Genomic DNA, 27,659 nt, shown 5'->3' on the forward strand with positions numbered 1-27,659 from the left:
CCTGGTATGGAGGGGATTTCTGAATAATTTTGTAGATTGAGCTTTAGTTCTTTGTGAAGGGAAAACCCTTAGAAGAGAGAGTGCTCTCCTATTTTGTGTTCCTTTCAGTTTATACAACAAAGAATATTACTCATCTTTCTCTTTTCAATTCTGGGTTTCTAACATAGTCACTAAGTAAATCTGGTCTGTTATATTTTAAGGTTCTTTTGGAACTGTACATCAAGCTGAGTGGAATGGCTCGGTAAGTCCCTCTCTTTTTTTCTTTCATAAGTGCTCTATAAAATAAGATTAACTCAGGATTACTGTTTTTTCATGGATTGTTTTGTATTTTGCCTCCCATTTGCCAATCTTCTTTCGACTACATCTAAACATTTTTGCATACATTTTCATATTGAGCTGTACTGTAAAAATTACCGGGCACAGGACTTATTTTAAAAAACTTAGTTGTCCAAAAGAATAAATGTTTTCAGCTGAGTTGTATTTTCCCCTGTTCGCTATGTTGCAACTTGCAGCATCTAAATATTGTTTCATTTATGGGCACAGTCAACTTATCAGCACTAAAGGTTTCATTCACTTACTATTTCATTTTCAATAAATAGATAAAGCATTAGGGAAGATGGCATATTTTATTAATGCTCTTTTTATGCTTTCAACTAGAAGGCTTCTGTCCTTGTACTTGCTGTCTTTGCAAAAAATAAAATAAAAATTCAACTTTATTAGTTTAATGATTTAGAATGCATTCTTTTTTTTTTTTTTTTAAATTTGGGAGGTGTACATGCTTGTGTATTGCTCCATTAAAGTTTGAAGCCAAAGTGAGTTTAATATTTAAATTTGTTTATTGTATCCTTTTTTCCATCCCTCTACTTGTTTGTTGCATATGTTATTTTAGTTTGTTGCATTTACATCTGTCAAAATGATAAATACCGCAGGAGGTTGCTGTAAAAATTTTGATGGAACAAGACTTTGCAGGTGAACGCTTCCAGGAATTCTTGAGGGAGGTAGGCCCAGTAGTTCTTTGTCTTCTTTTGCACTGAAAAATACTAATTGTAAGCTTGCTACTGATTTGAGCTATATTTTCACCCCTTTTGCTAGGTTGCAATAATGAAAAGCTTACGGCATCCAAACATTGTTTTACTTATGGGTGCAGTCACTAAGCCTCCCAATTTATCAATTGTCACAGAATACTTGTCCAGGTTTTGCAATATCACATCTACCAGTTTCTTTACTCTTCCCTCGTATAAGAGGGACCTCTTTTCGTGTTTATAACATATGTTACAATTGAGACCTGAAGAATTTGATTGAACTAAATGCAGGGGTAGCTTGTACAGGCTGTTGCATAAACCTGGTGCCACAGAAATGTTGGATGAGAGACGTAGGATAAGTATGGCTTATGATGTGGTAAACTTTCAGTACAAATACATTATTATTTTTGGTTCTGTTTATTTTTTGAGCTAATATGTAACCTTTGTATACATTGGTTAAGTATTTGTTGTTTTCCCGTGCAGGCTAAGGGGATGAATTATCTTCATAAACGTAATCCTCCCATTGTTCACAGAGATCTGAAATCTCCAAACCTTCTTGTTGACAAGAAATATACAGTGAAGGCAAGAAGGAAATTTTCTTATATCTGAAAAATTGTGTAGAGTTTCATTTAACCCATTAGTGACCTTTGTTAGTACGATTTGACTTCTCTGGCATGCATTTCTACAATCAGAAGGCTATATTGAATCCCCAAATTTCATATCATTTTGTGTATGCTAGCGTTAAAGTACAGATATAGTCCATGCTTAATGACACTGTTTAACCACCATCTCTTTTGAACTTTTAGTGAACCGATGAAAGAAATATTACAGCAAAATTTGGTCTACATATTGTTGACAAAAGTTTTACATTCTGCCAATTAGCTGGGCTTCATTTGATTCAAATTTCACATATTGACAAAAAAATCAACTTAATACGTAAACTATATGTTCAGTGCGTAGCAAAATTTATTTTCTGGAGGTTTAGTTATTGTTGGTCTGTTTTGCTTTGGCATTATGGGCATTATTGTAGTGATTTGAATTTTCACAGATCCTTGTTTACTTGTGTTGTCCCTTTAGGTTAGTGATTTTGGGCTTTCCCGACTAAAGGCAAACACATTTCTCTCATCCAAGTCAGCTGCTGGGACAGTAAGTTTACTTTCAAAACCTGTGTATGTGCTTTTTCTATCATATTTTTCAGAGGTCTATTTTATTATTGCACATTAAGTTGAACACCCTTTTATCTATTAGCCTGAGTGGATGGCTCCAGAAGTTCTTCGTGATGAGCCATCCAATGAAAAGTCAGATGTTTACAGCTTTGGTGTCATCTTGTGGGAGCTTGCAACACTGCAACAGCCTTGGAGTAATTTGAATCCACCACAGGTTTGTCATATAACTGATCTATTTCAGTGTGCTTATGGTTAGATTTCTTATTATGATTATGTTGCTTTGATTTTTATTGAAGCGTCTTTAATGACTGTAAGTGCGTCACAAAAGAAATAGAATGCTATTGGTAATTGAAATCTGAAAATGATTGCAAGAAAGATATAATTCTGTTTGATGGCGGCCTGTTATCAACATATAATTCTACTGAGACTGAAATTTGCATCAATATTTCTTTCTCTCTATTTTTACTTTTGGACTGTAGCTTTTAGTAATGTTTTTGATGCAGAGCTTTAGAATTACGTAGTCTTCAAAAGCCTGTAATATTTTGTAGGTTGTGGCAGCTGTTGGCTTTAAGGGAAAAAGGCTTGAAATACCACGAGATTTAAATCCTCAAATAGCATCAATAATTGAGGCTTGCTGGGCCAAGTGAGTTGCAGATACATCTTTCGTCTGTAGTGTGGTTGTATATTCTGCTTGAGTTTTACTGATATGCCTGGTTTACTGCAGCGAACCCTGGAAACGCCCTTCTTTTTCAAGTATTATGGATTCTTTGAAAGGATTGATCAAACCCCCTGTACCTCAACCTGGTCGTCCAAACATGTCGTTACTCATTTGAATGGTTGGAATGATAGTTATTATTCATGCGCACAGGATTTTTAGTTTTGATGTCTATCACGAATACACTATTTCAATAGTCCCAGGTGCGTACCAAATTCCTTAAAATTTTGGTTGGACGTAGTAATTTGTGTTTTCCGGTGATGCAAATATTATCAATTTTCAAGTGGGGAGTGGGGGCATTATCTTCGAGATATTTTTGTTATTATGAATCTACTATCTTAAAAGCTAAAATTATTAGCCGGTGTTGTACATTTATTTACTACTTCTATAGCATCGCCAACCCGCCTCCCTTGAGCTCGTTGGACTGTAAGTGTAAACAGTGCATAGATCCATTGTTGGAAATTTGAGGGTCTGAAAATACTAGGGAGATCATCAATAATGGGTCATGAGCTAATAGACGAGAAATTGATCCAACTTTAACCCAAATACTTAAGGTATTAGGTTTGTTTATTGGTCTTTCTCAGTTATACGGTGTTCAATTTTCACATTTTTATATAGTGGGATTCTAACTCAATCGAACACCAACAATCTCCCCCTCAAGTGAGTCTTTTCGATATTGTAAGTTCCTCCTTTGAGTGATAACCTTATTTATCCTTGAGTACTCAATGGTGACTATATTTGCACTACCATTCACCTTAACATGACATACTATTTGAACCCTTGTTAAGAAGACTTTTGATAAATTCATTAATGCATTGTAGTGAGTTGGTCACTAAGATTAATCATCTTTTATACAACTTGTTAGGGGATCTGAAGGGGAGAAACACCTAAGCGATCTTCACCAATGGCTCTTAAGCCAACCACATAAGAGAACATGAAAGCACATTAAACCATAAACCTCAACTTTAACTCACACTTGAACACCAACAATCTCCTCTTTAAGTTTGATTTTGTACTACATTGGAAGCTTTCTTGTGTAATCCATCACCTTTCCCTAATGGTCTAACAATATGACCTTTTCTACCCAATCTTACAATAACTCATACGGTGTGCATGTTGCTATGGACCTCTCTTGCCAAAAACACTTGGCCAAAAGAGACCTAACACTCACTCTGCTTGGATGTTCCTTGATACAATTCTTCTAGACTTGTATAAATATGTTCGAGAGAAACTTCAAATGCACAATACTACTACTCTGCCAAAAGGTGATACCTCTAATAGTTCCAAAAGTTTAGGTGGAGGTTATAAGGAAGGACATCTCAAATGCCTCAAAGAGTTCACACTACATCCAAAAGTCTTTGGAGACTCTTTCCTAGACTAGATGCCTAGGGAGATAGCTTCAAATTGATCAAATGGTACATAGGCTTAGAGCAATGGGGATGACACTCACTCAGAACAACAACGAAGAAACTGAGGGTTAGGTCTCTTCAACCCATAGTTTTAAAGCAAAATAGGGTTGTGAGTTCTTCTAATATATATGTTCAACTTGTCCATTTCTACACAATGTGAACCTTCAACAATCTCCTCAAGTGAGTTCTTTCCAAGTTGTACACATCCCCTAAAGAAAAGCATTCTTCTTATCCACAAGTACTCAATGGTGATCTTTACTTGTATTGTCATTCACCTCAATGAGACATTTTGTGTAAACCCTATGTCAGGAACACTCTAAATACAAGGGTGACCCATCATCAATTCCATTATACACATTTGAGCTAGTCACCAACATTCAACATCCACCCTGGTACTACTTGAGCAATTTGAGGGGGATAAACATAAGAAAAATTGCACCAATGGGTCAAGAGACAACAACACAAGAATACTTGACCTCATCTACAACTCAAAACCTTAAGAGACTAGGTTTGTGAGTTTTCCTCACTTATTTGTTGCTAAACTTTCTCATTCATATACAACGTTGGAGTTCAAGTTACGCTTGAATTCCCATACCCATTTTAACCTAGTGTTTGAATTTGGTTGTTTTTATTAGAAAAATGGAGCTGAAAAGGATTTAACTTTATAGGATTTGATCATAGAAGTTTAATACCATATCATGACATTTTCTACAACACCTTTTAATTATTCAGAAAATGCAAATTGTTGACTCCATCAACGGTTTTGCCAAAGAAACATGTTATAAATTCACTAGAATGACTCATTGTTGTCACCCAAATATGCTTGTCTAGCCTTTCTTTAATGTTTCTCCTACCTCACCAATGGAAACCTTGACAAATTACCTCAAGTGCCCATTCCTTGTCTTAATTGTCCAAATATTCTCCCTGTCAAATGTGAACCACTTGGCACATAATTCTTGTTGAGGGCCTTCACATGTTTGGCTTCCTAAAACATATGTGGAAGGGAAAAATAAGCATTGTCTAGGTAAAAGAAAGGTAAGTGACCCTAACCTTGGTTTTGGATATGGAATTTCACAATTCGTAAGACATTTAAACACATTAAACTTGAATTGATCTCATTTCAAATTGTTTTGTTTGGATAAGACAATTTAAATTCGGAGTTTTAATTTTCTCGCTTGGATAAAATATTTCAATTGTTACTAAATGCAAAACAAATGTTTAAATATCAAACAATTGTTAATAATTCAAAAATATCAATACTGATAATATTTTTAGTTGATCTTGGTTTGTGTTATTTTTTGAGTAAAGTTTGTCTAGATTTTAACTGACATTGGTTGAGATTTTTTTCAGTTTATGTCTACCACAACTGTTTAGATTGTCACTAATCAGGATTATTTTTGTCATGTTCGTTGTTGGTTTTTTTTTTTTTTTTCTGACTTTGCTATGTTGATGGGATGTTGGTTGAAAAATTCCCTCAAATGACAATAGGAAAAAAAATCCGTGGAAAGTTTTTCCAATAAAAAAATCCTAACACTATTGACAAAGAATACATTGATGTCAATGATAAAAGAAATAATCACTACAAATATTAACAAAAAAAATTATCACAACAGATATCAATTGAAAACTGCGAGTAGCCATTGTTGTCCAGGAAAATCATAATTGGTGTTGATCGATGAATAATCCCTACCTACATTGTCTAGAAAAAAAACTCTAATTGATGTCATTGAAAACAAACCCCTACTTTAATTAGCATAAATGAAAAAAAAAAGTGTGACATTAATAAAAATCATTATTAATATTGATTGGGAAATAACTTCAGACTAAGATCAACAAGAAAATTACCCAAATGATGTTAGTTGAAAAAATAAACACAATTGATTTTAATTTGAAAGAAACTTATGTGAACATGTATTAAAAATAATGTTGAAATGATGATACACAAACCTTAGCTAAACGAAAAATGTCTGTCTGAGAAGACGACAGATTTAGATGATTAGAGAATTCAAAGAGAAAAGACATGAATTTAAAAGTATGAAAGTTTTAGGTTAAATTTAACATTTTCTAGGTTATTTAATTACTCATAAAATTATAGAATTTCAATTTTCTCAAATAACATATACTGTTATAAAATACTTCAAATTTTCTATAGAAATGAATGTATCTTCTTAAAATTTCCTATAGAAACACACTATAAAGGATTAGACCCTAAGTTAATTTGCCAAATCCCGAAAAGGAGCTTCCGAAGGGCTTGTGAGGTAGGTAAGAGCTCTGAAGTGAGAGCCTCATATAGAGCCTCTTCCAGCAATTCCTTCTTCTAAAGCAAACCTAACAATTCTTTCTTCATTGAGTTACACGTTTTGTTAGTGTTTCTTTTACTTAAAGAGGTTCAATATAAAATAATAGATTTGTTAGATAAAGATATGACTAAACTAAACTTCAGGTTACAAGTTTTGTTTATAGGGTCAAGTTATACTTGTTCACATCTAAAGAGTAGTCAATCATAAAACTATCACTCCATTAGTGCTAGTAAGGTGGATGGAGTACACACTTGGATGATTTTGAGGAATTGAATGAGTTTAAAAGCACTTGATTTTCTTTACTCCATTTGGACTATTTACTTGACTAGGACAGGAGTAATTTACTTTCTTTGCCCAGTCATATATTAAAGTGTAGTTGTAATACAGTTTAATTTAATCGGGACATTGAAATCATAAGTAAATTATTTATTCTTGGGAGTTGGAAAAGGATGTGGTTAAAGGGAGTTGGTGGTAAACGTCATTTGTCCATGGTTGTTGCTTCTATAAGTTAGCCATGTTGTAGTTCTATGATTAAACTAATATTCGTCATTAAACTAATATTAGTCCGTGTTTCAGTTACAGAGGCACAGATGTACTGTTCAAATTCGGATTCAGAATATCCAATTTCGACACAAAGCCATAGTCCATCTTTAACGCAGCAAATATTATTTGGTTATGTACTCCTGTAATTTTATGAAGAAAATGTATAATAATGTTTTCATCCATAAAATTTTGTTTTGTAAAATTATTCTCATTGTAACTATATCAGTTAATGATAAGCGACTTTAACGGTCTGGTCTGGGGCGCTTTTTTTCATCCCTCTGCCAATTTCCTTGTCTTTTGGGACTAAATTAACCTTGTAAAACAGTAGCTTCTCTACTGGTTTGCGTTCAATGTCTAAGTGTAGATAAAATTCTTTGGAAGAACTTCTAGAAAAGAAAAATAAAATTCACAGTTAATGTTAGTTTATGTATGTATTGATTTGTAATTTTTTTCATAGTTTATTACTATTTTTAATATAAATAATCTAATTTTAATTTATGAAGGTATCTTTTTTGAAAAGTTTTTATTAAAAAAAACCATGGAATATTAAATCAACTCCATCGACATCACAGGTCATAAATATTTTTATTACAAGCAAACTACAAAAACAAAGGCTAAATCACTGACTTATTTATTGAATTTTATTCAATTTGATGCATTTTTTTATTACAAGTTTGATTTAATATCTCTTTTCTAAATTCTAGTATTTCTAAAAGAATATCAATGACAGAAAAATGTACAAAATCATCTAATAAAAAGAATATATGTTTTAATAGTAAACAAAAAATATCAAAATTAAAAATAAAAATTTATAAAGGATCATACAGAAAAAAAGTTAGAGTATCTAAGTAAGATCTAATTTTAGAAGAAACTAAAAAAATTATCTAAGTCTAGAATTAAGTTATTTTGTTGAAATTGATATTTATAAACGTTGGAATGAAATTAAAAAAAAAAGAGTATTAAAAATAAGTGAATCAAAGTTCAAAGCATTGATTAATAGGAGCACCCAAACAGAACCAATAGAGACGTGCTAAAGTGAAGTTTATTACAGGATTTAGAACAGTATTCATTGATTGGTTACTGCAGTTAACTTGGGTTGAAAGTATGAGACCACACTGTCTGAGTGACCACAATCTCTCTTTCTGTCGCTTTTCAGCCAATAAATCATTGGGTGAGTGCGGCAAAAATATCTAGTCATTTACTCTCTCACTGCTCCCACCGCCTTCCAACCCTTTATAAACCACTCACCCTTCATACTCTTTCTATTTTAGCTTCAACAATTTTCCCACCACAAACTATGAACCCAAGACAACAAAGTCATCCTCAACTCGTACCAGAGGGACCAATTGCCTTCTCCACCACTCTCCTGCGTTCTCATGAAGCATTCCCATCGTGCTCTTTTCCTCGTCACATTTCAGCTTCTCTTCCACCACCCGACATTACTCTTTCTGCCTCTCTTCCTTCCTCTTCCTCTCAACCACACTCTTCCACTCCCTCTCCTTCTTCCAAGTTGCCTTCATCAACAGCAGAGTTTGAGAAGGTAATTACTTTGCCGCATCCACTTGAATGTTTACAAGGGAATCCGGTTCCAGCATTCCTATCCAAGACTTTCGACCTCGTTGACGATCCATCGTTGGATCCGATCATATCATGGTCCTCCGCTGGTGTTAGTTTCGTGGTGTGGGATCCTACCCTGTTTGCAATACATGTCTTGCCCAGGAATTTCAAGCATAACAATTTCTCCAGTTTTGTTCGCCAGTTAAATACCTATGTGGGTACCCTATGTATTTTCTCTTTGTATTGTAATTAACTGGTTTGATTTAGATCAACCATGTCATATGTATTTGGTTCCGGGACACTGTTTTGTCATCTGGGAGTTGATTTTTATGAGGTTTTGTATCCTAAGCTTCTCTAGATGTTTTATGTATTATGTATCTAACTTTGGAATGACTGGACGTGTTTCTGCAGGTGGAGTGAGTAATTTGTTATTTATGGTTTTTTTGTGTTTTCTTATTTGCCACATAATAAAAGTGAACCTCCATGTTATGGACTTTTCTATGTTAATTCCTATTACTACTAATGGAGCTGTGTGATAATAATAATAATATGGTTCAGATGTTAAAAATAGAACCGGCAGCAGAAGGAATGTTGCCATAGTAGGGATTTCATCCTCAGCAGATAGTGTTCCACGCTTCCTTTTCTGTGCTGCCAGCCAAGACTTGCTTTGTCAGCATGATCATTACCTTGTGTTTGTGTAAAGCTTGTTTTGAATTTTCACAGATTGCAAATTCCAACACAGCTTCATTTGCTCCTAATGTCTTAAACTCCGGTGTGTCTAAACCAAAATTTATTTTCCTTGGTTTGCTCCATTCGTTCTCAAGTCACTTGACATTTGTATCCAGGGATTCCGCAAGATTGACTCTGATAAGTGGGAGTTTTTTAATGAAGCTTTTCGGCGAGGGAAGAGATATCTTCTGAAGAACATCCAAAGGCGCAGACATCCTCATCCCCATCAAGTTGGTAGGCATATCGTGCATTGGTCTGATGCAGGTAAGGCTGGGCTTGAATTTGATATAGAAAGACTAGGGAAGGAGAAGAGTGTGTTAATGCAAGAGGTAGTTGAGTTGCGGCAACTGCAAAGAACAACACTTCACCGTGCTAGACAAGTGAATCGGAGGCTCCAATCTGCAGAGGTGATACACAAACAAATGCTTTCTTTCCTGGCAAGGTTACTTGAAAACCCTGCATTGTTAACATGCCTTCAGCATGGGAAAGAACAAAGAGATGTAGAATCTCCTAAAGTGAGAAGGAGGTTTGTCAAGCAGCACCAAGAACGAACAAGAGTATCAGATTTTTTGAAGGAAGGACAGATTGTAAGTTACCAACCTGATTGGAGAAATGTAACCATCTCTTCCAAAATACCAGAAATGTGTCCAACTTCCCTGGTAGGGTGTTCAAATTATCTTTCACGGGATTTGGCCAAAGAATTGAGTGAAGGTGGTGAGAATCTGGTGTCAGATGGATTGGCCCCCGTGCACGAGGTTATGCCAACTTCTGACACCATTGGTTTAAAGTCATCAAGCTTTGGACTTGAAGATACCCTTTTGAAAGGAAAAAATGTCATGAGCACAAATCAAGAAGATCTTCTTGCAGAGGAGATTGTTTCTTTCCCAGAGGATTTGACTAGTGAGGCTGGATTTCCAGAGTTTTCACCTCTAGTTGGAACAGAAAGCATTATCAAGCCAGAAGATAAATGGAAGACCAGATTTCATTTCAGCGGCGCTCCTACAAGCTCTACGGATTCACCAGCTACCAACCATGAAGGACAAGAATTTAGATTCACAAGTGGTATGTCAGACACGTGGGATATTTGTTCTCTGTGGGCAACACAAAGTTTCCGAACTGATGATCCAGCACTGGATGAATGAGAAAGTCTTGCTGATCAAGTCACCATTCAGAAAACGTAATAGAAATAAAAATGTGGATACATTGCACTTGATTTGTTTCTGCACATATTGTGCTGTGTTCAATTCCCAGAACTCCAATTATGGTATAATTTGATGGAAAATGTTTTTTTAACCATTTTTTTATAATACTTTTACAGTACTTACATGATGATTCGTGGTTCGTTAAATTAGATCTTAATTAGAAAAAGTTTTTTATCTTTTTTATTTTATGTTATAAATTTAAAGTTCTAATTAGTTATTTATATATTAATATTAATTTTTTAATGATTACTAAATCATATCAAATTGTAAGAGTCTAATAATAATGAAAAAAGTCCTTTAGCATGACATGATTTTTGAAAAGATAAATATTTCTAAGAATGAAATATAGGGATAAAACTAACATGAGTACATAATGGAGATGTGGCCTATAATTCAAAACTCTGAGTGCACTTAAATTAGGACTCTTTGAGGACATGTTAGTGTCTTTAATTATGTTTTTCATCTCATACAATTTGGTCAGTTATGTGAATTATAATTTTCAAAGAAATACTTGATTTTTGAATGAGTTTATCTCGTTCAGGAAAATAAAAATAAAGAACATTACAATTGCATCTGAAAGTAAACAACAAGAGAAATCAAATAAATATGTGGGAAGCATACGAAAGTAATGATTGTTTCTTTTGTGAAACTTTAGGGATACAAGTTTTATGATCTTATAAAAAGTTGAATTTTTTATTATGAAATGTTTGGATTTTGATGATGTCAATTTTACAAAAGAAGATATGATTTAAGAGATTTGTTCTGGAGGAAGAATATGCATATATTTCCATAGGTGGTATTGTCATTCTCCAATATCCCTTTTTTAACATGGTAGAATACACAAATCAAAACAATGTAAAACCTTGTGTTAAAAATTGTGTAAAATATTTCTTAATCGTTAAAAGAAAAACTTTAGATATACAGTTATTTACACTATAACATATAAACATAAACTCTAAGGTTTTACATGAGTGTTATCTATTTAAGTGATATTCATTAAGATAATATTCTTTTGTATCAATACATGCACTGACCACTTATGGGTTTAATTACACTAAATGACTTTTATGTTTAGTTGATATGATGATTATGTTGAATTGATAAAGTTACATTTTGTAAAATATATAATTATAAATTTATTGTATGAAACTAATAAATTTTTGGTTTAAACTCTTTTTTGATCCTTAAGTTAATTTTTTATGTTCAGTTTAGTCCTCGTTTTTAAAAATGTCAACATTTAGTTCCTATGATATAAAAAATGTATCAAATCACAAGTTTTTCATTAAGTGATTTGTTGTTCATAACACATTTCATTAACAAATCATAAAATATTAGATACCTATGTATGAAAACTTCTGATTTATTGTTCATTAAGTGCTGTCATGAGGTTTTTCTAAGTGATTTGTTGTTCATAACACCTTCCGTTAACAAATCACAAAATATTGGATACGATATGAAAACTTGTGATTTATAGTTCATTAAGTGCTGTCATGAGGACTGATTTGTCACATTTTGAACTAAAGGTTGACATTTTAAAAAACGGGGACTAAAATGAACATCAAAACTTAACTTAAAGACTAAAAAAGGATTTAAACCTAAATTTTTAGTTAATTATTTTGAGACGAAATAATTTGGTAAAACATATTTTATATTGGTCCTAGAAATATACTAAGATTGTTTTACATTGCTTTAAAAGATTATATAGAAAAAGTTCTAAAAAATATAGGACATGCAAGATTTCAAACTACATGTACCCTTCTGATTAGAGAAAACAAGTTTAAACTTGATTAGTGTCTTTATAATTCTATTAAAGAAAATAAAATGTAAAAGATTCCTTATGCTAATGCATAAGGGTATTTAATGTATGTTAGGTTTTTATGCATTTAGATACTGTATAAAATGCTATGTTAGGTAAATTTTCGAATAATCTAAGAATAAATAATTGAAAAAATAATCAAAAGTCAAATGTGATAGTTATAAAAAAATAAAATCATTTCCTCACAAAAAGAGAGTTAAATAAACTTGAAATTATTTTGTCAAATGACTCTGATTTTACTAAATGTTAAGATAGTGTAAAATTTATATCAGGCTATTTATTTTTAGAGATGTTATTTTGTGAAAAGGGCTAAACAACATTTTATAGCCATTTTTCCATAGAAATTGAGTTCATACATTCTATAAGATATATAATCTTAAAATTAAACTGCAAAATTTTATTATGTAGAGGATGGTATAGAAAGACCATATAAATTATTTTGTGATAACAAATTGGTAAATAAAACCATGATTAAACTTAATTGATGAAAGATATATTTGATAAAATATATAATTATAAAATCACACAGTCTAAATTGAAGATGCTTAGATTTAAATTAAATATTAGTCTTATATATGAATAATTATATATTAAAGGTATCATGAACACCTAATTATACTAAATTGCATATGATTAAATAGTATTAAAGTAAAGGTTACAAGACACTTAATGTGTGATAATTAGAAAGTAATTCCACTTTGTAACGGATAAATAAAAATACCACAAATGACAATCTCAGGTTAGCCCTAAAATCTTCTCTTACTCTTTTATATATATATATATATATATATATATATATATATATATATATATATATATATATATATATATATATACCAAACATGGTTCCTAGGTTTAAAAATATGGATATATTTAGCTATAATTTAGCTATATTTAATTTAGGATAATGATATTTAGACAACATTTTTTTGACAATATTTGAACATTGATTACGTGTCAATATGTGATTGGTCAAAAATTACTCCATAATCAATAATAATAATCATAAACACTATTGAGGAGTAATTTTTGACCAATCACATATTGACACGTAATCAATGTTCAAATATTGTAAAAAAAAATGTTGTCTAAATATCATTATCTTTTAATTTATGAGGGTTTGCAAATATATTTTAAAATTATTTTTGGATACTTTTAAATTAATAACGTTAAATAAGATTCAAGTAGTTATAATTTAATTATATTTAATTTAGGAGGGTATACATATGTATTTTAAATTTATTTTTGGCATTACTTTTTAATTAAATAATTACTCTATTTAATAAAGTAAGTAATTGAAAAACTTATATTTACTAGAAAAAATAACTATATAACTTCTTTATTTACAAAATAATTACACATATACTATTTTAATATTATATTAACTATTGTTTTATAAAAGACTATACTTTTTGATAATTACTTACTAGACAAATTTTACTCTTTTAAAAATAAGAATATTATATTTTCATTAAATTATAGATATCTTCAAGTTCTATTATTTTAATATATATATATATATATATATATATATATATATATTTTATAAAATTATATTTTTTTAGAATTATGTTATTTTATAAAATGTGAATATATTTTTTACCTATAATTTTAATATTATTATAAATACACGTTCATACATGAGAGTATTAAATATGTTCTACTATATATAATATGTTTATCCATCAAATTAAAATAAAATCAAATAAAATGAAAAAAAGACTAAAAAATATTTTTAATTTAGCTGCATTTAATTTTATCTTTCAAATTTAGAATTCATTTCCAGTTCTATAATTTATATTTGATAAAATTATTTAAATTCATTTGTCCAATGTCTTTGGCCTAAATTAAGTTATTATACAAATGAGTTTATTTGTTCTCATGTCACTTTTAATAATAATAATAATAATAATAATAATAATAATAATAATAATTAATAAAAGATTATAGTTTTGAAGGTTTAAAGCTATGAATATCTTATGTTTTGTATTTTGATTTCTACAATTTTTTTGTTTTGATCTGTAATATGACATCTTATCTCCTACATATTTAATAAAATAATTACAAAATATGAACTAAAAAAAACTAAATCTTATATCAGAACAAAAAATGAAATTTTAACACATTTACTATATTCTTATTGAGCAACAATTTTTCAACTAAACAGCGGAATACATTAATTTTATTACATCAGTATTTACTTTAGAGGGGTTGAAAATACTAAATTAAATTAATTAATTTGTTTATAATTAACTTAAATTCTATTTTATTGTAAACAGTAACCAAACACTTGTAATCAAATGAATAAAATCATAAAAACATAAAAAAAAAAAAATATTAACAGGATTTTATAGGTTAATTTGAATTATATATTTGAACTGATAACAGAAAAAAAAAATGAAATGTTTCAACCAAAATCACAGTTGAACGTGAAAATAGCACCTTCAGGCACTGTGACTTTCATCGGTAACGCATACAATTGCAATCCCCAATGCGCAGCTTGCTTATATAAACTCACTACCTCTCCTCTTATCTTCATTTGTATCTCTCTTTTCTTACTTTTTTTTTTATTAATTCATGTAAATTAGGATTAGGGTTTATACCAATTTGCACTGTACAATTTTTAATTAGAACTTTGTTCTCATGCATTCCTCTTTTCTTCAAATAAAACCACCGGTCCTAGAACCAATTACCGGATGCTATTTCCTGCCCCAAATCCAGTTCTTTCCGGAAGTGAGAGTTCATTAGGGTTTTGTTTCTGATTCGAATGAATATGGAGAGTACGCGCAGATCGTTGGATAGATCTAGAGAACTGGGTTCCAAGAAGCCTCGATTGATCGAAGAACTAAGCGCCCGACAGTTACCTCAAAGACAGCAAGGGTCGGGGATAGTTACTTCCTTGGTGTCTGCAAGGGCTCGAGTAAATGACAGGGACACCGAAAGCAGCGAATCAAGCCGCGGCGGTGGGTACCAGCCTCAGCCACAGCCTCACCATGAGCTTGTGACTCAGTATAAGACTGCGCTTGCTGAACTTACTTTCAATTCTAAGCCAATAATTACAAACTTGACTATTATTGCTGGGGAGAATCAGTCTGCTGCCAAGGCAATTGCCGCCACTGTTTGTGCTAACATTCTAGAGGTGAACAAAATGTGCTGTCCGTGTATATTGAATTGAACTGTAATGAATTTTTGGAATAAAGGAAGTTCCCCATGAATTCTATGATTTGTGATATGTGGTGTTTGTTATTGTTTTTTAATGCATGGGATGATAATTTGGTTGTTATTGTACATTGAAATGTTAGAGGAAAAAGGACATTCATCCTCTGTTGAATATCAACTTATGTCATTGGCCCTGTGAGAGTAGATTGGTTTTTAAGTGGTGCTCTACGTCCTGCACCTTAAAAAAATGTGAAACATATTTAGTTTTCCAATTAGCATTATGAAGAGAAGTTGTCCTTTTGCAAAATGAAGGTAGTTTAGTTTGGTTAATTTTAATTCGTGTTTGATCAGTGCGGAGTGGTTCTCCACAATTTGCTTGGTGTTTTCTTTATTTTGTATGCAAAAGGGATTAACAATCTTGGTAAACATTGTTTTTGCCTGTGACAACCAGGGAATCATTAAACAGTTTTCATTCTTAAATACCAGAAGTTATAGCTTTATCACCTGTATTAGTTCTGGTAGATTAGAGATGAATTGCCTCTCATAGGTGATACTGTTGGTCTTAAACCAAAACCAGTTACTAATCTCAATCAGTACTAAAGTTTAATTATGAAATTCTATGCTAACTTCTGATTGGATTATACGTTGCTTTTAGCTGTTTTCCCTGTTTGCATCTCTCATGGCAATGTTATTCTTGTGATTGTGTTCTATAATTTTAGAAAAATGTATAGTGTAATTGAAACAAGTTAATGACTTTCCAGGTTCCAAGTGATCAAAAACTGCCGTCTCTCTATCTCTTAGACAGTATTGTTAAGAACATCGGGCGAGATTATATAAAGTATTTTGCTGTCAGATTACCCGAGGTCAGATACTTACTATCCTTAACCATTATCTTCATGCCTTTATTTTGATACACTTTTTATTATATATGATGAATCCTTTAGACACAAAGTTTTGAAATTTTATACTGAAGTATTCTGACACTAGATTAAGTGACTTGTGAGATTGTTAAGCTAGTTGCATGACTTTTGAGATTGTATAAATGATCTAATTATAATGAAACGGAACAACTTTTCCCTTTGCATTTTTACCTGTTATTTATGTTTTCTAATTCTATACACCTATTTTTAACTAGGTACTACTACTTTACATTTTAGGTATTCTGCAAGGCTTACAGACAGGTTGATCCTATTGTCCATTCAAGTATGAAACATCTTTTTGGAACTTGGAAAGGAGTCTTTCCTCCTCAGTGTCTTCAGATGATTGAGAAAGAACTTGGCTTTACACCTGCAGTCAATGGTTCAGCTTCAGTATCTGCTACAGTCAGGAGTGATTTGCAGTCACAACGCCCACCTCATAGTATCCATGTGAATCCAAAGTATTTAGAAAGGCAGCGTCTCCAGCAGTCAAGTACGGTATGTGAACCATTGCACAAAAAACTTGTTCTTTAAAGGTCTGGATAGATGCATTTTGAAATTGGATATTGTTACAAATTTTTATGTGATGAATTCAAATTTGAAGTCATGTGTTCCTTGGATGTTGAAATGAATGGAAGACATGTAATTGGCATCAAATCTTGATCTTGATTTTGATACACTACAGTATTCTTGCAATAAGTGTATTTCAATTGGATTTTTTCTATTAAACTACTTTGAATTTATCTTGATCATAAAGTGCCATGATTTTGTGGTTCTAATTATGATTTGGCAGGTGATATATATGTGCTAACCTTGCTAGGCTTTAGTTAAAAGTAAATATTTTGAATGCCATCTTCCCTATTATTTTCATATACATATTTTAGATTTCTGTTTTCACTTTATTACCGTATCTTAAAGTCTTATTCACAATACCAGTCTTTTCATCCACTATCTCTTGTACTTATTTTGCTGTGTCTTTTTTTAATGTCATGAAGAGTAAAGGAGTTGTTGATGACATGACTGGAACTTTGTTAAAGTCGAATGAGGATTCAGAGAGGCCAAATAGAGCTTTGGGTGCTTCTCGACCATGGCTGGATCCTAGGATTAACATGCTTGTATGTGAATTAGCTGTTTTCTTTTCCTCTTTATGCTATTATCTCTCTCAGCTGTTGTATCTTAATGTAGTGATGTGTATTGCAGAATAATCAGCACACACAGAGAGATGCATTTAATGATTCTGTTCCTGAGAAGAGCATTGATGGATCATTTGGAGGCAGTCAATATGGTTCTGGCATTTCTAGTAATTTGGTCTCGGGTGCTGCAAGGACTGGAACTAAGCTCATTGATTTAGGGCAAGAAAAAACATGGTCCAAAACAGACGGTGGTGATGCAGAGACCATATCTGGGCAAAAAAATGGTTTCAGTCTCAAGCGTAGTCTTTCAAATCGGGAAGCACCAAAGTCCATAAATTTGAAAGCACATCGTCAGCCGGGCTTAAATTTAACTCAGATATGGAACAATATGATGTCAGATAACTGGAAAAATTCTGAAGAGGAGGAGTTCACGTGGGATGAGATGAACTCTGGTTTGAACGATCATGGACCTAATGTGTCTAGCAATTTGAGCACAGATTCATGGATGACAGATGATGAAAATTTGGTAAGCTTGCTAAAAGGGTCAGTTGCACTGCCATTGGTTTGCGATTTTTCTCCTAATTTATAAAATGAAATACATTCCTTTGTTATGTAACATGATTCTATTTGAAATGATCCTCCAAATTTATAAAACTCTTGCTAATTTTAAAAACCGTTGTCCTACTAGTACATTTTTCACAAAGCAATCAAGGCTGGCTAATGTGGCTAATTTTGACCGGAAAACTTCACTTTGAGTTTTTCATTTTCAGCAGAAACTAGAACATCATTTAGTGTTGCTCTTCCCCTTAAAAAGATCCTCGTCTAAGCTTCAAATTATGAGACAATCCCTATCTTGAAATATAGGAGACATTACAGAAAATCATATTAAAGGAAGAGGCCAATTTCTTGATAGTCAGAGCAATTGAACTAATAGCGTGGTAACATGCAATTGCCTCAAGTATTTTAAATTGTGTATAACAAGAAAAGTTGTTTTGTAATCAGTCTAAGGCCAAAAGCACGGATTCCCTTAGATAACTTCTAACAAACACTGATATATCAAAGTCAAGCAATCCAAAGTTTTAAAGAGCCTAATACAAACTAACTACAAAACTCTAATTTAACTTGGTATTAAGATATCCTGGTTCTCTTATTTCAAATCCTGTTAGTTAAACCACTTAATCCCTAAATTCAGAGCCATAAATTAGAGTTGCAAATCATAAATTAGTACAATGATCTGAAACTTCATTTATTTCATTGGATATACATGACTGGTTTATTTTTTCAATGTGCAGGAAGGTGAAGATCACCTGCATATTCTACACCCTTACGGGGAAAAGGTTGATAGGGAAATATCCACTGTTAAGAAACAACTGCCTGGTTTTGGTGGCCATCCACCTTCATCATGGCAATTGCAGAAGCATCACACAATTGATAAGTTGACACTGAAGCCAGGTTACTCAGAAGGATTTGTGTCCACTATTAGTGGCTTACCAGCCAACGCAAGTTCTTTACCTGTCAAGAAGGGGAACCAATCTCTGACGTCAAAGGCAATAGTAGGAATGTCCAAAATTGTAGAGCAACAATTTGATTCTGGGGAGACCGAATCCCCTTCTGGGCAGTCAGCTTCACAACGACAGTCTCCATCACTACCAGGAACAGTATACCACCCTGATTCAATGCAAAATTTGCCTGAGCAAGAAATGCCCCAGGATCTCAAAACATCTCAATTTTTAGGAGGTCCAACTAGTCAGCACATTAGAGATCGCTCACCTACCCTTCATCCCGTCGTTCAGGTTGGTAACATGCGAAGAACACAGGAAAAGGACATGCAGGGCACGTTTCAAACAAAGCTTCAGCCACAACAGCTCAACTCTTCTCAGGCTGAAGTTTTTGCTAAAACTAAGTTGCCCCAGTCTAAAGTTTCTTTAACCAAAGGAGTTTCAGAACAGTCGACCAAAAATAATTTGTCAGCTGCAGCTGTGAAGAGTGGAATCATTCCCAAGAAATCAATTACCAGTAATCTGGATCCAAGGAAGCATCTATCCAAGTCTGGGGTTCAGCTTCCTCCTTCCGGTAGGTCTTCTCCTGCCACATTAATTTCTTCAGGGTCTGCAGTGATATCACCATCTTTATTGGATCCTCTGCACAAAGATTCATCTTCACTGCCCAAAAAACCTCAAGGAAAGGCTGGACAACCACCACAAAGGCTTTCTACTCAACCACCTGCTTCCTCTAATGTGAATGCCGCAAAAAATAATGTAAACCCTATCGCAAACCTTTTAAGCTCATTGGTTGCAAAGGGTTTGATATCCGCAGAAACTGAATCACCGACTGTGGTACCAAGCGAGGTGCTGAAGGGATCCAAAGATAAAACTGTAAACATTAGCACCAGTAGCTCTTTCCCAGTTACATCAGTTTCTGATTCTGCAGCTGTCCCAGCATCATCTGCCAGAGACGAGGAAGACGCTTCTACAAAATCCTCTCTACCCTCAGCTCAATCAACTAGCACGAAAATCAGAAATCTCATTGGCTTTGATTTTAAACCTAATGTAATTCGAGAATTCCATGAACCGGTAATTAGGGAATTATTGGATGATTTCCCTCATCATTGCAAAATTTGCGGTATTAGGTTTAAACAAGAACAACAGTATAAGAGACACTTGGAGTGGCATGCCACAAGAGAACATGGTCCAATTAAAGAATCCAGAAGTTGGTATGCTAAGTCAAGTGATTGGATTGCTGGCAAGGTAGAATACTCATCTGAGCTTGAGTTTACCGACCACTCCGTTGTTGTACACGACAAAGAAACAGACAGCAGTCAATTGGATACGATGATTCGAGCAGATGAAAATCAGTGTTTGTGTGTATTGTGTGGCGAGCTATTTGAAGATGTGTACTGTCACGAAAGGAACGAGTGGATGTTCAAAGGGGCCGTTTACATGAACTGCTCGGATTTCAATGATGAGATGGAAAGTAGAAATGTGGGTCCCATCATTCATGCAAAATGCTTATCAGAGAACTCAATTGTCACCAATTTGGTAAGAGACCTGTTATCTGATATTAGATGTCTTTCGTTTTGTTACACTTTTGGAAGTAATTTGATTGGACTATTTTTTTTTCAGGGTAATGATTAATGGTTTGCCTCTAGCATTGCGCTATGGTGTAGTCAGAAGCTTACCAAGGGTATATCCACCCAGTTTCACATTGCATACTAAATTTTGATGATCCTTTATACTCAAAATTTATTGCCTCCAACTGGTCCTTAGAGCGGTTAAACAAATTTTGTGCTCTTTTTGGTTTATTGTACTTTTACCCGGGAAAAAAATTGCCTAGTGTTCAACTATATAAATGAGCGAAACTTAATCGTCGATTGTGCATTTAACATATCTGGCGATAATCTCTAGGCAAATAACTATGCCCAAGGTAATCCAAATATACGATAATGTTATCTGCGATAACCAAAAAACCACGATCTTCGTTAGTTAAATTCCTCCCTTTGTTAAGGAAGGAAGGATTGGAAGTAACTACTCTCAGTTGGATGCTCCAATCCCAGCTAAGTTTGGTGTTAAAGCAATTTTCATACCATTTGGGCAATTTTCATCTCAATAACTAAGTTTCTAGTCACCCCTTTTTCTACACCTTTGGATAAAAGTCAAATACTTGAATAGTTGAATGGTTATGTATCTAGTAGTTTTTTCCTTGAAAAAACCGTTGTCTCTTCATGCTGCTGTTGCAAGCAAAATGGAACCATTGAACACTGTTATCTGATAGTTATTCATTAAACGTGTTTCTGCTGTGCAAAACTAATTTTAGCTATTGGATATATTTTGGTTTTAAAATTTATAGTCGATTTTTATCCATTTTCCTTCACCCCACCCACCACCATCACCTTTTTTTTTTCTTTCAATTTGTCCTTCAACAATATTCTTTAGGAAGGTTTCGAATGGGAGAAAAGCTCAAGCTTTTGAAGTAAGGCGTGCTGTTGAAGACGGACGAGAGTGTTGGGGCCAGGCAACTAAATGATTGTTTTCCATTATATCTCGTCAGGTTTCTCATGACTATAGGAGATGTTTGGGTATAGGTTGAGATCTCTTACTCAATACTCAAAGTTCTTTGAGGGTTTTCTACCATCTAAATTACACTGTTTGGTTTTTCTTTTTTTTTGTCCAAGTTGTGTGGAAGGATGTCTGCATAAGACACTCCCGTGATTTACTAAATAATTCTTGTAATAAAGATGAACAATCAGACTTGACATTCTTGTCAAACATATATTTATAAATATTAAAATAAGTTTACCTTTAGATCTATTAGCAATAATAGTCCTATTAATTTTCAATCAATGACTATTATTTTCATTAACTAACCATAAATAGTTGTTATTAATCAGATTAATTATCAATTACTAATTATTCTGTACCCATAGATCATTTTCTTGTTGGATGGTCAACCTGGTCCTTGGCTGACCAGGTGGTCCTAGAGTACAGTAATTAAGTATCTGAATATCAAACTTATATTTATAGACTTTTTTGATGAGTTTCTAATTAGGACTGATTTAATTGTGACCCATACACCAATAACTTAACTTAGGGTTAACCTAATGATTCTCGACAATTAATTTTGTTTATGATTTGACAGATCAATTTACCGATTGTTTCGTTATTGGATGGTCGACTGTTCGATCTATGATTGACAGGACGGTCATACAGTTAATAAAAGATAATTTTCAATAAGTTCTTCATAAGTAAGCTTTATTTGTCGATCAATATTTCACTCCAAACTGTGAAAATGGGGATGATGAGTGATCATGCTAAAAGTTAACAAATGGAACTACACGCGATTTTCTTCCACTAGGATAAGGAAGAATCATTCAAAGAGGATCCAAAATAAGTATTCCTCCTTCAAAGGATTACTACGAATATCATAAGTAGTCTTGCACCATATTGTCCACAAGGTGGCTTCACACAAATCCCATCCTACTTCATATAATAGTTCAAATATTCCTCCATAAAAAATTTTTTGATCCAAATAGTGGTGTATATTTGTACTTCTTGGTTTCATGCATCAAAGAAAAGCAGTGAGATTCTGCAAGAGGATCCAACCATATATTTTGGAAAGCAATTTTCAACTGCACTGACCCTTTGTATGCTGCATAACTTATCTGCATTAGTTTTGTATTTATCTTGGTCTGTTACATCTCTGTGCTACAAATGCATTTTAGGTTGTTTTTGGCAAGGTATTCTAGTATCTGGTTTGGTTGTTTTTTTCTATTACAGATCAGATAATGGTACTTCTTGTACCTTGTCTATTTTTTATGTATGTGGGCTGATTTAAAGAAACCTGCAGAAAACAGATAGATTCTGACTTGTGAATTCATACTTTCTAGAAATTAAGCTTGGACTTTATCGTGAATCAGAACGAATGATTTTGACCGGCAGAGGGAGAACTTAAGTGATCACATTCACGACTCTTACCCCAGCAATTGCTCGAATTTAATACAGCAAACAAGTAGTCAACAAATTTACTAAAATTTTGTAAGATCTACAACAAAATTTTTAATTCAGAGTAATGGAGATGTGTTCACACTAAATATTATATTGTGGATCTGCACACACTATGCTTATAAAATAAAATCTGCGATCACGTCAACAAATGTGAAAATATCTCAAAAGTTATACTGTCTGTCCTTTGATAGTATTTTTAGTAAAATGAGTTCATAATTTTAAATTTCAGCATATACAATATATAAACATAAGCTTTGGCTTATGAGAATTTATTCAGTAAACGAAAGGCTTAATTATTCGATAATTTTTTATTACATGATAATTTTGATTATAAAATATTCTGGAAAACAAAATTTACTGAAATGAACTAAAAGTTTATAGGAATCATAAACTATTTTTCTGAATATAAAATACATTAATATTGGTGTCACGTGGTGTTATATTAAAAAGAAAAATTATAATTTAAATTGTGATGCAAGTTGATTTATGAATAGTCAACCCTTCGCTTTAATATGTACAGATTGTCAACTCCTTTACTTTAATTGGCAACTCATTTATGTTTCTTCACATTCTATTCAAAACCTATGGGCTAGTAATTAATTTTACATTAACTATTTTTCGGATACTTTTAGAATAAAATTGAAATACAATCATATGTGTTTTGTATTTTGAATGTAAAGACGAATGTTTACTTATTTTTTATTTTTAGTTTTTTCATATTTGACTGTTATTCGATTTGTATAAAGTAAACTGTTCACCAATCAATCAGGTTATATGTTAAAAATGTTTGGATATTAAAATCAATTTAAGTTTGATTGGAAAACCAAATGCATGATAAAAATTTCAACAATCATATATTAGATTTGCATTTATAATTTTTTTATAAATTTTTAGTAAGGTTGACCTAATTATAATTTAATTCCTTTTAAACTTAATCATTCTATTTAGGTTAATTAAATATTTAATTAATTCTAATTGTGATTGTTGCAGTACCGTGAACAGATTTTGGGTTCAAATTTAAAAGTTTACTTCAACCAATAAAAATATTGTGATTTAAGGAAATTCCTTATTATTATAAACAATCTGAAATTCTAATAGAAAAACAATTAACTTTAGTTTGACAGGTCATTCTGTCAATATAAAGGTGTGACAGGGCATATGGTGATAGTCAACCATTCCTCTTAAAGTAGTATGGGAAATTTTATTGTTTTAAAAAGTTAAAATGCTTTTTTATATAAAACTAACTGTTTAAAAATGTGTTTGAAATTTAAGAAAAACTTTTTAAAACAGATTATTTTCTGGAATCTGAAATTTTGTAATTTAGAGTTGTTTTTTTAATAGGATTATAGTATATAAAAGTAGTAATTTTATGATTGAAATAGTATAATTTGTGGATATGTTGAAAGATATTAAAGAGAAAAATGGAGTAATGGTGGGTGGGAATTTAAAAGGCAATAATGAGAAAATGCAAGTGCCCCAGTTGAAACAGGGCTTCATCACATTAAAGAACTCCATAAATTCTTCTGACTTTATACATTTAAATTAAAATAAATTAATCCATGCAATATCTTTTCTAAAAAGTAAAATTAAGTAATGATTACAAAAACATAACCAAACATCAACTAATATAGAATGGATCCATGGGTCAATACTAGCTGAGCTAGCTATGAAGTTTGTCAAATATCACAACCGCTCTATATATTGCATCCACCCAACACACACCAAACTTTATTTTCAACTAATCAGACAAAGTTAATTTTATTTAATCCCTAATTTTTAAATTAAATTTAAAATATGTAATTTTATAGAGATATCCAAAAAATAATGTTATTCAGAACTATATTTAATAAGTTAGTCCTTCTATAAACAAAGTGTTACGTTGGTAAACATCTTGGTTTACACATATATGTTAAGACACAGAGGAACACGATGCATTTAAATAAGGTTCACCAATGTAGTGAAGCCGTATTGTGTTTTTCCTTCCCCTAACATATTTAATTAATTAATATATTATTTTAGTTTTCAAAGATCCTTATAAATGTGACAAACTCGTTTTCTATAGTTATGCCAACTCTGATGTTCAACATGTTCGCGGCTCATCAGCCTTGGTTTATGGTCATTGTACTTCTGTCTATCGAGATCATCACCTCCAGATGCAGTTCCACCACGCAAGAGCTTCACACGGGCTTCTCAGCCACACCAGACTCTTCAACGCCGTCGTTTCAGCCACTTCTCACTGACCCCAGCGGAAACTTTTCTCTGGGCTTCCTCCGCGTCAACCGAAACCAGCTGGCACTAGCCATCCTTCACGTCCCATCCTCGGACCCTTTCTGGGTGGCCAACCCAACCCGCGCAGCTTCCTGGTCCGACAACACGCGCCTCCTCTTCAATGGTAGTCTCGTGCTGTCGGACTCCGAAACGGGCGTTTCGTGGTCAACCGCCACAAACGGAGACCGTGCCGTGCTCCTCAACACCTCCAACTTGCAGGTCCAAACCCAAGGTAGTCCCCTCTGGGAGAGTTTTGACTTTCCAACAAATACCATCGTCCAGGGCCAGAATTTCACTTCCAAAATGTCTTTGTTATCCTCCAACGGATTATATTCGATGCGGTTAGGCAGCGATTATATGGGACTATACGAAGGAAACGGAGATTTATACTGGAAACGCACGGTACTGGAGACGAAAGCGGAAGTGAAGGAAGGTAAGGGACCGATTTACGCCCGAGTCAACCCGGAGGGTTACCTCGGGATGTATCAGACAAACGACGAGAAACCCGCGGATGTTCAAAAGTTCAACAGCTTTCAACAGGCTGTCACCGCGGCGTCGTTTTTGTTCGTGCGGATGGAACAGGACGGGAATTTGAAAGGTTATTACTGGGACGGTTCCAAGTGGCTAATTAACTACCAGGCTATTTCTGAGACCTGCGAACTCCCCCGCTCCTGCGGTTCCTACGGTTTGTGCACGCCCGGCGTGTCTGGATGCTCCTGCTTAGATAACCAGACCCGGTTCGAAGAGGGTGGGTGTTTCAACGATGTTGGTGGAGAGTTGTGTGGGGAAGAAGGGATTGGTGGGAGTAGAAACGGTTACTGGGTGCTGAGAAAGACCGGCGTGGAGCCACCGCATAAGGAGCTCCTTAGCCACGTAACGAAGTCGTCTTTGGCGGAATGCGAGGAGTTCTGCGAGAAGAACTGTAGCTGTTGGGGAGCGCTGTATAACAACGGCACCGGGTTTTGCTACATGTTGGATAGTCCGATCGGAACATTGTTGGGTAGCGGAGATGCGACAAAAGTGGGGTATTTCAAAGTTAAAAAAGGGGAACGAGAAAATAAACGGGTTTGGGTACGGGTCGGAATTGTGATTACGGTTTTGGTAATGGTTGGGATTATTGTTGTTGGGACGGGGCTTTGTGTGAGACGATGGAAAAGGAGAAGAGGAGTGAAGGAAGAAGATTGGGCCTCGCCCGGCCCGTATAAAAATCTTGGATCTGCGAGTTTTAGATCCATCGAAATGAGCAATAGATAATAGAGAATGACGGAAGGAGTGACGCATTGGTGTGGGTTGACATTGGTGGGGTCCATCCAATCTAATATTATTTTTTACATGGCACTGTCATGAGTGATGTGTGACTCTTTGGCTCCCTCAATGCTTTTGACCTTTCCTTATTTATACGAAAGAATTGGTGACTGAAGTGGGTTGAGTTGGGTGAAAAGGTGAAGGCGCTGTTTGTTTTCTCATCCACCCACCACGAGGGGAAGCAAGTGGCAATTTGGAATGCTGAGCGAATCCAAACAAGTATGAGTTGAATATTTGGTGTAATGATTGTGGAAAAATTAATTCTTCTCTAGTTTAGCTGTGGATGCAAAAGTTCAAACTAATTACCAACGACATTTATTAATGATTAATTAGCTACGCTATTAGCTCAACCACGAGATTTATTAATGATTAATTATAAATGTTATTCATTTAGATACAAAGTAATTAAATATTTGTTCGTAACATTATCGATTCGTTCTAGCATTTTGTTAATATCCCAGGAGGGACAGATAAGAAAAAACAAATTTTATTTAATAAGTATATAAACATTCATAATTATGTTTTTTAAAAGATTTAGGAACGTGTCTACGAGATATTTTGCATAAATAATAAATTAAAAATATTTTCTAGTCATGCAATATTACAACCGTCAAATGATCAACATCATTAGGAATCTTTATAGATTTAAAATTGAATTTTGTATTGCAAATGTTTCTAAATTTAAAGGAATTATATTATTCGAGTCATGTTTTGATTTTTCTGTTTCACGTTAATTTTGATTTGATATTCATTCAATTTGTTTTCAATGAAAAAAAAAAAAACTTGACGTGAATTTTTCTTCAATTAAATTAATAAATAATTATTTTTTAATCTAAATTATAGAGTTTTAAGTTAGGCATTTACAATTAATACAAAGTTGATATGCAATTTTTTATATGGTGGATCAACTTTAAAAA

At 33.2% G+C, this 27,659-nt stretch overlaps 4 protein-coding genes across 8 annotated transcripts in view; all 4 read left to right on the plus strand.

Moving 5' to 3' along the window:
* Positions 1-7,407, plus strand: part of LOC106757636 (serine/threonine-protein kinase CTR1) — a 19,913-nt gene extending 12,506 nt beyond the window's left edge. For all 3 annotated transcript variants that reach the window (XM_014640354.2, XM_014640352.2, XM_014640353.2), the window contains exons 7-16: positions 201-241; positions 930-998; positions 1,093-1,193; positions 1,314-1,398; positions 1,506-1,604; positions 2,100-2,168; positions 2,271-2,402; positions 2,737-2,831; positions 2,913-3,106; positions 7,189-7,407. In XM_014640354.2, coding sequence (XP_014495840.1) covers positions 201-241; positions 930-998; positions 1,093-1,193; positions 1,314-1,398; positions 1,506-1,604; positions 2,100-2,168; positions 2,271-2,402; positions 2,737-2,831; positions 2,913-3,021 — 800 coding nt within the window. In that variant the 3' untranslated portion in view covers positions 3,022-3,106; positions 7,189-7,407. The remainder of the gene's footprint in view (positions 1-200; positions 242-929; positions 999-1,092; positions 1,194-1,313; positions 1,399-1,505; positions 1,605-2,099; positions 2,169-2,270; positions 2,403-2,736; positions 2,832-2,912; positions 3,107-7,188) is intronic.
* Positions 7,408-8,048: 641 nt separating this feature from the next.
* On the plus strand, positions 8,049-10,734 carry LOC106757176 (heat stress transcription factor A-2e). Its single transcript, XM_014639788.2, has 2 exons — positions 8,049-8,926; positions 9,558-10,734. The coding sequence occupies exons 1-2, from the start codon at positions 8,453-8,455 to the stop codon at positions 10,581-10,583; spliced, it is 1,500 nt and encodes a 499-aa protein (XP_014495274.1). The 5' UTR covers positions 8,049-8,452; the 3' UTR covers positions 10,584-10,734.
* A 4,162-nt stretch (positions 10,735-14,896) lies between these two features.
* LOC106757735 (polyadenylation and cleavage factor homolog 4) lies at positions 14,897-21,036 on the plus strand. Of its 3 annotated transcripts, XM_014640503.2 has the most exons (7): positions 14,898-15,598; positions 16,380-16,481; positions 16,776-17,033; positions 17,531-17,650; positions 17,736-18,194; positions 18,961-20,706; positions 20,791-21,036. In XM_014640503.2, the coding sequence occupies exons 1-7, from the start codon at positions 15,227-15,229 to the stop codon at positions 20,800-20,802; spliced, it is 3,069 nt and encodes a 1,022-aa protein (XP_014495989.1). In that variant the 5' UTR covers positions 14,898-15,226; the 3' UTR covers positions 20,803-21,036. The 3 variants fall into 3 exon arrangements, with proteins under 3 accessions (XP_014495990.1, XP_014495989.1, XP_014495991.1); XM_014640504.2 differs by lacking the exon at positions 17,531-17,650 and having other exon boundaries at positions 14,897-15,598; XM_014640505.2 differs by lacking the exon at positions 14,898-15,598 and having other exon boundaries at positions 16,381-16,481; positions 16,754-17,033.
* A 4,047-nt stretch (positions 21,037-25,083) lies between these two features.
* On the plus strand, positions 25,084-27,135 carry LOC106757157 (PAN domain-containing protein At5g03700). The gene has a single exon (XM_014639762.2). It carries the CDS (start codon positions 25,234-25,236, stop codon positions 26,689-26,691), a length of 1,458 nt encoding a protein of 485 aa, XP_014495248.1. The 5' UTR covers positions 25,084-25,233; the 3' UTR covers positions 26,692-27,135.
* The last annotated feature ends 524 nt before the right edge of the window (positions 27,136-27,659 follow it).

The sequence above is a fragment of the Vigna radiata genome, chromosome 3 (assembly GCF_000741045.1).
Source record: "Vigna radiata var. radiata cultivar VC1973A chromosome 3, Vradiata_ver6, whole genome shotgun sequence".
In the NCBI taxonomy this organism is placed as follows: Eukaryota; Viridiplantae; Streptophyta; class Magnoliopsida; order Fabales; family Fabaceae; genus Vigna; species Vigna radiata.

Coding starts and splice junctions, on each gene's coding strand:
- LOC106757176 (XM_014639788.2), top strand. CDS start 8,453: ATGAACCCAAGACAACAAAGTCATCCTCAACTCGTACCAGAGGGACCA. Junction 8,927..9,557: donor TTCGCCAGTTAAATACCTAT/GTGGGTACCCTA, acceptor ATTTGTATCCAG/GGATTCCGCAAGATTGACTC.
- LOC106757735 (XM_014640503.2), top strand. CDS start 15,227: ATGAATATGGAGAGTACGCGCAGATCGTTGGATAGATCTAGAGAACTG. Junction 15,599..16,379: donor TTTGTGCTAACATTCTAGAG/GTGAACAAAATG, acceptor ATGACTTTCCAG/GTTCCAAGTGATCAAAAACT. Junction 17,034..17,530: donor GTCTCCAGCAGTCAAGTACG/GTATGTGAACCA, acceptor AATGTCATGAAG/AGTAAAGGAGTTGTTGATGA.
- LOC106757157 (XM_014639762.2), top strand. CDS start 25,234: ATGCCAACTCTGATGTTCAACATGTTCGCGGCTCATCAGCCTTGGTTT.